Genomic DNA, 12454 nt, shown 5'->3' with positions numbered 1-12454 from the left:
AAGTTGAAATGGTTCTTCGCTTCGAAACGAAACTCGAGCCCTGACACCAAGTCGGTGGAAGTCGCACACTGAGCGGCGGATAGTGTCGTAAGAATCCTCCGGGCTGAGCCTTCGAGGGCAGCGATCAAGGCCGTGGCTTTCCGCTCGTCATCCCACGCATTCGTCCCGAATTGAATCTTGCACTCCTCCCAGGAGCTTTTTACGCAAACAATTGTGGCTTTCACCGCGTATCCCAAACGAAATGCGCGAGAACCTTCGCGATCGCAAGCCGGAAGGTTCTAGCACCGGTTGAGCGACTGCGGCGGACGGACCAGGGACCTAGAGTCTAGACAACCGACTGTGCACTACTTAACGCATTTCTATTCACACTAATGACAGCCTCGGGTCCCCGCACAACCGCGCCGAAACCCACCGGGGCATTCGGATTCGCGTTAGTAAGTGAAGACCCTACGACCTGGATTCGCCCTTCAACTTCGGCCATACGGGCCTCGAAAGCCGCCTCTCGGGCTTCCCGTGCCGCTCTTTCCGAAGTCTCTGTCTCTCGCGCCGCAGAACTTTTTTTATAATTCGCTTCCCCCTGAAATCCGCGCTCTTCCGACCCCCTTCTCTTTCAAATGTTCTTGTAAATCTTTCCTACTGCTTCATCCGTTATAATTTTTCTACAATTCTAATCATATTTTGCGATCCGGTCGGTTTGTCTTCTCGTCGTTTCTGTTCTTCTCTATTCTTTACTTGTATTAATTTTAAGCGTAGATTAAGTTCTCGTTTAAGGCTGGGTTGAAAAACAGCCCTGACTGAACCCCGCCTATGCATTTGTCGTGTTTCTCTCTGTTTTCTACCTGCTGTGTCTTGTTTGTTTGCAATAAAGGCGTTTAATAATAATAACTTCTCCTGGTTGCCAACGGGCCTCGTCTTGCTTCCGTTGATGCTCCAGTTGTCCTACTATGGACTGCTGGAGGCTCAGGAACATCTCCTGCATGGCGAGGCCTTCTCCTGCACCTGTAGACGACCTCGTACACATAGCGGAGCCGCGGCTACGGGGTAGCGGTGACAGTGTCCAGATCTACACATTGCGAAGGCTCGGGGTATCTAACAGTAACACACTACGCAAGAATGTAGTACAATACTATATATTATAGTATTGGTTTATAATACATCCTGTATAGAAAACGTCAATTATCGTTTCACATCGTAATGCATTGTTTTCTCCATTTCGCCCACGGTTCAGCCGTAAATATTTGTACCCTCGTTATGCGCCACGAGCCGCTGCATTTGTTTCCAAAACGTCCTGGTTTTTAATTTACCCGAGCACTGGCGATCGATGCGAATGTACACCTCGTCAACGGTCTTGCTTTTACAACTGCCATCGATACAGATAATAATTGCTCCGCCTCGTTGCGATATTTTGTCTCGCGCGGCCGCTGTTGTGTACATATTTTCTTGAGTCAGTCAAAACACGCTATCGCTGTACATTAACGATTAATTGATGCCGGATAGCGGCGAAGTTGTGCAGCCTGTTTGAACGATGCACAGGCTGTTCCAATTGTAAAGCGCACTTGGTGCATTTCTGTTCTTCCGCGCCGCGTATCTTGTGGGTCGTCTTAAGGCTACCCCAAACCAACGCGAATGTCCGCTCCGCGCCGCGGATCAGATAAGGCAGCAGTTTTTTATACGTGGTGGCTTATGGGCAGTGTTATTATTAATATTATTATTATTATTATTATTAGTATTATTATTATTATTATTATTATTATTATTATTATTACTTAACACATCCAGAGAAGAAAATAATTGATAAAGACAAGCGAAGTAAATGGCGAGGCTGCAGTACAATACTGTTAGAAGCCTAACCATATCTAAATAATTAACTAAATGATTAAAAGCTAACTAACATTAAGAAACTAGAAAGTTATTGTGACGCATAATGTAACATATATATCGCCGAGCTTTACATTTAAAATCAGGAAACGAATTTAAACCTCGAATATCAGGTAGGAGGGAATTATAGTAATGAGCCGAAATATAAGCAAAGGATAATTCAAAATTAGATGTCAAGTGTGTCGCTATGGAAAGGAGACTTTGCTGTCGAGTAGAAAGAGAATTAGGCCCATGGTAAGAAAGATTATTGCGAAGAATATTATAGAGATAAGGCGGGACATGAGATGAGAGTATTTTGTGAACGATACACTATCTAATCCGCGGCGAAATTCGCGTTGGCTTGGGGGGAGCCTTTATATTATAATTAGGGTGGGTCATTTTTTCTAATATAAAATGCGGGTCCTCCGCAAGCTTGCCCCGGTTCCAAACATGCTAACTAACGCCTGTGTAAAATTCGAACCCAATCGGACAATATTTGGAGGTCGCTAGGATTAATCGTTTTTAGGGGCATGGGAAAAAGTTTCTGTCTGCTCTCCAATTAACGACTCTCCAGCTGAGGTTCTTGTGGATTTAGGGGTACTAGTGGAAGCCATTTTTATATCCGACACAAAGACAATATTTTTTACGGCATTATGGAATAATATACACTTAATGGTGTAAAATAGTTTTGCAAATCGTAGCGACCTGTACATATGGTTCACGTGGTCCAGTTTTTGATATACACACTTCTTTTGGTGTAAGGAACAAAAACAGGCTTGTGGAGAGCAACCAGATATACAAAAAAAATTCCCACGAGGCCGTGGACTACCGTAATAATTATTATCAGGCGAGATATTTTTCACCCAGGGTACCGCGGTGCAGCGCGATGTATGAAAAAACTTTGTTCATCAGAGAACGATTGAGTAGTGGCATGGGATTTGGATTATTGGAGCGGGATATCGCGAGGAGCAAAGTGCATCCGACAGAGGTCGCGTAGTTTGGCGGAGAATTAAATTATCTTGGCTCTAATTGCAATGGGTACCTATAATACTTTGGGTAATATTCCCTCGATGTCGTGAATAATTAAATTCCTGCAGATTGGTATATGTTTTTTTTTTAAACACAGTGGTACGTTTATCAGACATTTGAGACTTCTTCTGACCACTTCTTTGAGACCACTTCTTGCTGAATTGAAAACAGTACTTAATGGGCTATTGATAAAGCTCGAGCGTGCTATTGTTTTATTTTATTAACGAGATTATCAGACATTCTTGATTTAAACATTTAGATACCTATTGTTCATTTTGTTTTAATAGTGTCTCTCTGCTATTTTCGATCGAGCGGAACAAGATATTCTGCGTGCAGGTAAATAGGAATTATTCAGTCGTGACGCATGAAACGTTGATTTCTTTCGCATCGAAATAGAACCACTTTTTAGTCAAAGTTTCCATCGTTTGATTGCAGCACTTTTAATCAGAAGGCTTTGAATCCCATTTGTATAGAACGTCCATGCTCTGCGTTCTATGCATTCCGAAGAAGCGTATCTTGTAGCTCCTTAATCGATTAAAGGCATCTCTTCTGGAAAATGGCTGTGAGAAAATAAATCCGAGAAGTAGCATAAATATCAATATACAGCTGTGAGGGTACTCGAACGTTTCGAGTCTCGTAGTGTCGAGTATTTTCGTCCAGATCAAGTTAGGAGGGTAAAATTTCCTTGCCACGCTAAATTACTCACCTACTCTTCAATTTCTCAGCAAAATCCCACTTTTCTACCTGCTTTGTCTGCACCCATGCAATGTAAAATCCGTTTCAATTCTAAATCACCCTTAATTGATAAATCCATTGCATATTCAACATTTCAAGCTGTTCTTCATAAAAATGGTCAGCTATTACCACTAATATTCTAGGAATTACATTTTAAGCCTATTTCCATTCGAACACCCTTTAAGACCCAAATTAAGATCTTCTGTACTTAACCCTGCTACGGTCTCCACTTCGTCTGTACACTTCGCACATTATCAAAGAATAAGAATGTTTTATTTAGAAATACACAAGAAGTAGGGACGACTTCCTCGTATTTTTCTCAAAGAATTGAAAACTGACGTGGGCCACAAAAATCCCAAGGACCGTTAAATATCACGATTGGGTAAAAAAGATCCGGGGGATGATTTCTACCAGCCCCCTTAAAAGCACTCCAAAGTACGTGGCAATAAAAGGTGACGGTTGAAACTCCCAATGCCAGTGGGCTGTTACGGATATCCACCAGACGTCTGTATTGTTTATCGATGGCAATAGCTAAATATCCACGCCCGCCAGTCGATCATTCGGCGGGGAGAGCGTCGTTAGTCCGTGCCGTTGAGCGACGATATCGTAGACGGGAATGCACGAAAGAAATAAATACTGTCGATAAGGCGGGATATCGCGGTAACGTTTCGAGCTGAGGAAGCGGATTTAATCGCCGGAACGTGCACCAGTGACCTTCCTCGCGAGAAAAATAAATCGCGCCGCACTGGACCCCATAGACATCGTCATGAATTTTTACGCCGAACCGTCCGCTTTCGTTTTTAATTGCACCGCGCGAACATGACCAGTGCAAGACACTTCGGAGCAGCGGCGCACCCTGGTGGAGGCTCAAGAGGCCCTGGCACCCCCAAAGAAGAAGGAGATTAACATAAGCACGAGTGAAGTAATTCAAGAGCTTTGGAAAAAGAAGCGAAAGCTGGATTTTATTCTTTTAACAGATTTGTATAATTACCGAATGAATTTTATTCAATTTCGATTAAATTTAATCCGGAGTGCGCCACTGCTTTGGAGTAATTCTTTTCAACGACCCGACACTCCACCTTTTGGCCCCGACAGCCGCCGAGCTCACCAAGAAAAACATCGGGGAAGTTCAATTTTGCTCAAGGTAGAATTGATTCAGACCGCCAATTAGACAGTCGTGGGATGAAATATCAGCTGAGCGATACGAATGTAAATGCAGCCATGTAATTGTTCTAGGATCGTGTTATGTAGAATTGAAGGGACCATGCTCTATATTATTTCGAAAAGGTTTTTCGCTTTAATTCGTGCAATCGACAAGCTTTGTCCTGGAATCTTTACTTTTTGTAAACTCATGCATTTTTCTGTTTACAATATTCGTATTTTCAGTAGAACTGCTCATTTGTCGGGACCAATGATGTTTTCGAAATATTCAAAACCTGAAATACAATATCTCTCCGATTTTCGGTTGAAAGATATGTGAGAATTAATTAAAGGGTTACATAGGTACGCTTAGCCGCGGCGAAAATGGATGATTTTAGAATTTTTTTTAGGGATCTCAGTAAAAAACTAAAACAAAATACTTATTACACGTGATTTATTAGTCCATAAAGTGCACGAAAAAATGGTCAGCATGATATCTCTTCTAAGCATCGATTGATCTGGAAAATAGAATGATATTCTTGTAATATAATGTTGCCATTCTGGGCCAAATTATTTAATTAAAAAAAAATTATCACACTTTAAAGTTAAATGAATTTTTTCGTGCAAAATTTTGCTCTGTAATTGTGCATACAAAATTACGTAAACAAAATACCAAAAATGGCCCGTCAGCCCATAATGGCAACATTATTTTACATGAATATCACTTTATTTTTCCGATTCATCGATGTTTAAAGGCGATTTCATGTTTACCATTTATTTCTGCAGTGGTCCAGAGAATTTTAAAAATCATAAATAATTTAATACAAACATTATTCGAGATAAATGTTTCGTTGCTCTTTATGGGGACTAATAAATCCTGTGAAATAAGTAATTCATTTTTTTAATAGAACCCCTAAAAAAACTATGTAATCCCTTAAATTCGGAGTGAAGTTGCATTTATTATTCTTGCCTGAAATATCAAACGTTATTGGTGTTCGTTTTTGTGCATGTTAGTCTAAATATTTTTGTTATGTTGCTCGTTGAAAACGAGGTAACATATCGATTGCAAAGTTGAGAGGGCGGGAAGCACCGCGCTGATTATTTGTTAAGTAAACAGTACGCGCGACGAAACAAAGCTTAATCGAGATGGGGATAAAAGTGTTTGATGGTGGTTTCCGTAACTGGAAACGAATTCCGGTTTCACGTAGCCACGTGAAAGTAGTCACTGTGAAATACTTGATACTTTCAGGGAGAAGGAGATGCGTTTTTCGCAAAACACGTGCGTATCGAATTAAACGCGTACCATGTGTGGGATCGGATGCATCAAAGCTGTGACGTTGTTACAGGTAGGAAGAACACTCGCGTTTCAACTAAGGAGCAAAACTTTATTTTATATACGAAACGCGCTTTAGAGTTGGGAGGAGAAGACGCGAGATGGTAGGCCCGCTAGTAACAGAATTATAATCAGGGGAGGATTTGGAGATTTGGCGCGCCTGGGCTAATAAGCGTCTACCACCTTTTCTATAAAGTATTTCAATTTAAAAGAGTTGAGACAATTTAAAAATTAATTCAATATGACAACTCACATCTGCGGCATTGCCAATTCGCTTCATGAAAAAAAGTGAATTGTTTTCAGTTGCCTCAAGTCTCTGTGTTTTAGCCTTTCTCAATTTTTTCGCTCATAATTTTCCGCTCACCAAAATTTGCCACTCTACAAAATTCGTTACTCCCCCAAATTTGTCACTTCTCAAAATTTGCCGCTCCCCAAAATTCGTTGCTCCCCAAAATTCGTTGCTCCCCAAAATTTGTCGCTCCCCCAAATGTCACTTCCCAAAATTTGCCGCTCCCCCAAATTTGTCACTTCCCAAAATCTATCGCTCCCAAAATTTGCCACCCTCTAAAATTTGTCGCTCCCTAAAATTCGTTGTTTCCCAAAATTTGCCGCTCCCCAAAATTCGTTGCTCCCCCAAATTTGTCGCTCCCCCAAATGTCACTTCCCAAAATCTGTCGCTCCCAAAATTTGCCACCCTCTAAAATTTGTCGCTCCCTAAAATTCGTGGTTTCCCAAAATTTGTCGCTTCCCAAAATTTGCCGCTCCCCAAAATTTGCCGCTCCCCAAAATTCGTTGCTCCCCCAAATTTGTCGCTCCCCCAAATTTGTCACTTCCCAAAATCTGTCTCTCCCAAAATTTGTCGCTCCCTAAAATTCAATGTTTCTCCAAATTTGTCGCTCCCCAAAATTTGTCACTCTCCAAAATCTACCGCTCCCCAAATTCTACCGCTCCCCAAAATCTACCGCTCCCCAAAATCTGCCGCTCCGCAAAATCTGCCGTTCCCAAAATTTACCGCCTACTTAGCCTATACCCAAATCCGCTTCTGTAAAATTCTCCTACGTTGACCAGCCGATAAGCCTACAATTAGCCAAAGCAGAAGCAGTTGTGGGTTTCCAACCCTTTTCAGGGCAGCAACGTTCTTACCACGCGCAATAACACCTTCTTTCCCAAAAATCATCTTAAAAAGAACGCCGACCAAATCGAACCCTTCATTTCTACGTAAAATAAGAAAATACTGAAACATATCCTAAGCAACTAACAAGATAAAGGAAAACTGTTTCACCGATTTCGATAACACTTGCTCGTGTTATCGTTGCCCCGGACGAAAACGTGGCAAAAAGCGTGGCGCGATGAGTCAGGCGCGGACTCGGAACACGTTCGGGACGTGCACGCAATTGGAATGTAAATAACGTGGAGAGTCACGTTTTACGTAACCGTATAAAAGATTGTGCACGTCTGCTCATAAATTCCGCTAAATTGTAACGAGTTAAGGTCGGCGTTGTAACTCCGTTTGGCATAATCCCAGGCAACGATTGCAGTCGACCAGCACGCCCGCCGGCGTGGCGGAGGAAGGGAGCGGGGGTCGGGGGCCGAGTGAGAAGAAACGGGGGAGGAGAAAAAAAAAAAGAGAAAGCTTTAATCGATCCTCGTTATCCCCCGCGTATTCGAAACGAACCACGGACGATTTATCATAGTCCTTACGGCCGAGCCACTCGGCCCTTCCCGCTCGTTTGCGCGCTTTCATCGCGATAGCGGACACTCGATTCGTCGCTGATCTCGATCTCCCTGGATTTCAGCCTAACAGAGGATAATGGTGAATTGCAGGCGCTCTCAGAAGAAGCTCCCTGGACCCTGGTGCGAGGAGGTTCTCTCTGGGCACACCTGCGATACCTCACAGGGCATCCGACGCCTGCCTGGACCCCGTGCACGCTGCCATCCTCTTCAGGGACGCCAGAGGGGTGAGTGTCGTTGTTCTTCGAACTTTAATTGGCCCCGATGGAATTCAAACAGGGATCTTCCTTCGGGGTCTCCATAAACATGGGCGTTTTCAGGAATTTATGGAGGATAAACTGGTGCAATGTTCTTAAATTTTATATATGTAATGGCTTTTAGTCGGAAATAGTATATTTCTGCTTTTCGAATGTATCATATTAAAAAGATGGTTGTGGAACATTATTGCTCAGTTTGGGGGTAATTGTGGGTCACTGCTGTGAGCTGGAAGAAAAGTTGAAATGAAATTTTGTCAAATGTGAGTCCGGCAGTGCCGTCTTAACTTAGAGCCGAAAGAGGCAACCGCCTCAGGGGCCCCCAGAAAAATTGAAAAATTAAAAAAAAAACAGGTTGTAAAAGCTAGAAAAAAATTGAAATGGGCCCTCCAACTGTGGCAGAAAGAAAATAACGAATACACCAAAATTTAGATTTTAAAATGACGCCCTTTTTCGTGGAATGGACCTCACGTTTAATCTTATTTATTTTATTGTTTTAATACTTATTCACTTTGCGTGTTAGCGCGGTATTTTTGAATTTATTTAATTTAGAATAATTTAGAAAGCCACATATAGAGGTCGCCTCAGGACCCTCGAAAACGATAAGACGGCACCGGAGTCCGATTATGGTTCGATCTAGAGTAAACATGAAATGTTGGAGATTCACAGAAAAAAATCGTGAAACGTTTTTGTCTTTTTTATTAATAACAGAAAAACTATCGTGGATATATTGTTATAGTTCTGGTTCACGCAATAGAGAGATACATGTGTTTTCTACAACCTCTGAAAATTTCATATCGATAGCTTTAGTAATTTTTAAGGTCGTGCAAACTCAAGAAATTTAGTTTCGAGAAAAATGGTGTTAAAAATTTGTAATGGTTCTTTTATTCTCACCAAACTCGTGTAAATTGACCGGAAGACAGTGAACATGTGTGTAAAATTTGAGAGCAATCCAGCCAGTAGTTTGTTCTCCATAAATTTCTGAAGAATACTTGTTCGGGCCTGTGAAGGAAAAACCCTTCTTAACATGTCTGCTCGTTGGAATTGATTGTCGCAATCAGAGCTTCAAGGGTATCATTATTTTTAAACGAGGAGAACGTACAGATACCAGGTTTCACCGTTGTGTTCCTTTTGTTGCTGCGAAAGTTGATCTCGTGATTGGCAATCGGTGCCCGTGCGAGGGTGGTAGGATAAGTAGAGACACAGTAGCTGACAACTTGGGAAACATTCACTTAAAGCGGCAACGAGTTAGGTGATTTCTGGACAGTGAGATACGATCGTTTCGGTGCTGTATCAGTTGCCTTCTTCTCGGTGTTTTCTCCCCGCTTGTTGTTTTTCGAAGCGAATAATCCACAAAACTTTCTCCGCCAATCCTCATCCTGGTCTTTCGAACTTGAATCTCACTCGGTGCTGTATAGATTCTTAAACATCTTCGAGATTCTCCGAGAACGAGTTTTCGAGTGTTAGTGGATGGTATACTTATAATTTGCAAGTTTCTATCCGCGAACTTTTTACATCAGAAGTTTCATGTTTCATTTAAAGTTCCGCGAGACTTTATCACCATCAATAAACATCTGTATCATTATCATCCTTAGCTCCTAAAAGTCTAATAACATCAGGATGGTATCCCATTTCTTATTCTTACAATGGAACAGTAGTCTTAACTTCTATACTCGGACCAAACGCAAGTGTTCCTTCGAAACTAGTACAGTACCAGCCCCACCACTTCGTCTACCTTACCGCGCCATCTGTGATCTCCCCGAGCAAACTTGCAGGCACACGATCTTTATCTGGCAAAACAGAGATGCGATCTTAACACGTCATAAAAGCGAGAGTCGTGTACCGAACGCATTTGCAGTTGTTTTGATTGATCGTTTGATTGTGTGCCAAGTATAATCACAACATATCGCCAGCTGCGCGAAAATATCTGGTCTTCGGAGCAATAACAATGCCAACACATTGAAGGTAAATGTTTCCCAAGTACACTCTCCTTACGTTTTCTCTGTCCTTCACTCATATAAATGCGTTCAGTCGAGCCATTTACGGTGTGAAAAATAATTATCGAGCAGTGGTTGTGTTTATGCAAACAATCTCTTTCACTTTCGTTCCCATCGGCGCTGACGCGATCAAGCTCTTGACACGTGAAATTTTCCAAATTATCACGCGTTCCAGATGAGATACGCTCGTACAGTTGCACTGGCGGCGATAGGTATTATCAATGGCACGATGGGCGCCCGTAACATCTTGTTCGTTTTCCCGTGCGAGCCCCTTCGGCTGGCATAACGACGGAAATAGCGATTGCAGTGGCAACCTTTGCATTCAGCATTGCCTGCATACGCCTACCCGTGTTTCTACCCCGTAACGATTTATTATTGCATGTGTACCGTCTGTAAGTATCGATTCGACGAAAAGCAAGAGGAAGAATCTGGGTCACGACGGAAGCTCGAATCACATGGCAGAGAGGGGGAAATTCGCTCGATCCTCTAGAAAAGGAGAGTGTCTTTCTTATAGCTGTTTTTATCACGTCGCCAACTAGGTCGAGGTTACTTCTTTCTTCTATGCATCTGATTATCTGTAGCTACATGCGGACGCATAGGTGAAAAGGGCTGCGTTGATAATGTGCCTGGTATTCGCCTCAGTTTCTTTTACGCTAACGAAACATCTGGAGCAACTCGTCAGTCGGCAAAGATAGAGTTTCCTGCTGTTGTAAATACAGGTTTCTTCGTACCGACTGAACTGTAGGTAAAGCAGGACTCTGCTGTTAATATCAAATTGTCGCTTCTTTATCGACAGTTGGTTACCTATTTACCATGAAACAAAGGTTTTCGATTAGTATAAGATTATATCGAGTTTTCACTTACCCTCGGCGCTTCAAAATTCAAATTCATCGGGAGCATTCATGTTCAGAACACTTACAAGTATTTATAAGTTATTTAATCCGTCTTATCGGTGGTAGCTTGAAAGAAAAGTCATGCAAAAATAGCATGACACAGAATTGTAATCAGTTAAATTTGTAACACCTCGTACATTCATCACCTCTCTATATCCATTTTAAAGGAAAAGTTCCATTTCATATAAGTTCCACTTTTTAAATCCTTAAAATCATTGCAAGGAAAGAGTTTTCCAGTGAATGCTTCGCAACTCAGAATTTTCTCCCACATTGCTGCAGCGGTTCAGAGTATCGTGAAAATTTTTTCTTTCTCGTCAACCATCGACGAATCTGTGTCGATTACCATCCTAGCCGAGTAACACGTGCCCGCGAATTTACATAATCTATACCTGTTCTTCGTACGGGCCTGACAGTGACAGGCGACAAAGTCCACTTCAATTTACTCTGCAACTGGGAGCAAATCCGAATTGACACGTTTTGGCACACCACCAGCAGACTGGCGTCCCGTTTAACCGAACTTCATAAATCCGGGCTAGTTACATCATGGAGGAAAGTTTTTTTTTTTACCTTCACTTGCTCCTTGAATCTTTCATGACTTTAGGGGCGCTGTGAATTAAAGCAATATATATTTGCGATTTTACACGAGGAAAGATTGGAGAAGGACGCACTTGCGTGAATTCTAAAATGCTTTTAGTGCAGAATACCGAATGAGGATTTTACGATCCACTAAATTGCTTTCTTGGATCCTCGTCAAGAGCGTGCAATGGAAGGATTGTGCAACGCGCTAGCAGTGATGGGTAAATTTACAAATAGCTAGAGAACATGTTAGGGAAGAGTACAGAATCTCCTTGTTATCTCCCCCCCCCCCTTCTTTCCAGCGCTTCACACCAGTTTATCTCTCTTTTCCTGTCCCCCTTTTCCATTTATCTATCAAAGTATAATAAAAGAAGAAGTCCTGACTAAGTTACTCGCTCACTCACCAATGTCCAGTTCAAATCCTTTAACTTAGGAACGTGAATTTCGGAAGGTACATTGTTTTTATGACGTAGGCACCCACTAAGGAAGGATTTTTGGAAAATCCGTCCCTAAGGGGGTGACAAGGGGTAAAATGTATTTTCTCGGACTCCCTAATATCTCTTAGCTCTGAGTAGATATCAAATTGGTTTTTAAAATTTCAGGATATTACCCTAATCAACCCCTAAGGGGATGACGGGTGGGGTTTTCACGGATTCCTGAAAACCTCTTCGATCTAATTTGATATCGACATTTGGTTTCACCCTAACAACACAAGTGCCTAAAAACCAATTTCTAAATTTTGCCATAATCAACCCTTAAAGGGTCAAATCGGGAGCTGGTAACAGATCTTTTGTAACATGTCGTACTAAGTCTACATTGAATTGGGGCGTGTTAATTCTTTAATAAACGGTCCTTATACAAAAGTTGCTTTACAGAAATTATATAAAAAATTACTTAAAAAAAAACAGC

General features: G+C 41.8%; 2 protein-coding genes across 3 annotated transcripts in view; both read left to right on the top strand.

Annotated features, from left to right (window-relative positions):
* Positions 1 to 7910, top strand: part of LOC143367308 (uncharacterized) — a 39129-nt gene extending 31219 nt beyond the window's left edge. The window contains exon 3 of the mRNA XM_076808963.1: positions 7891 to 7910. Within this exon, the coding sequence (XP_076665078.1) occupies positions 7891 to 7895 (5 nt within the window). The 3' untranslated portion in view covers positions 7896 to 7910. The remainder of the gene's footprint in view (positions 1 to 7890) is intronic.
* Snf4agamma (SNF4/AMP-activated protein kinase gamma subunit) overlaps positions 1 to 12454 on the top strand; it is a 139569-nt gene that overhangs the window by 84197 nt on the left and 42918 nt on the right. For both annotated transcript variants that reach the window (XM_076808960.1, XM_076808959.1), the window contains one exon: positions 7919 to 8052. In XM_076808960.1, the coding sequence (XP_076665075.1) occupies positions 7919 to 8052 (134 nt within the window). The remainder of the gene's footprint in view (positions 1 to 7918; positions 8053 to 12454) is intronic.

This window comes from Andrena cerasifolii, chromosome 3 (assembly GCF_050908995.1).
Source record: "Andrena cerasifolii isolate SP2316 chromosome 3, iyAndCera1_principal, whole genome shotgun sequence".
Lineage (NCBI taxonomy): Eukaryota > Metazoa > Arthropoda > Insecta > Hymenoptera > Andrenidae > Andrena > Andrena cerasifolii.
Note: the sequence above shows the minus strand (reverse complement) of the source record. Positions and strands in the feature narration are given on the sequence as shown.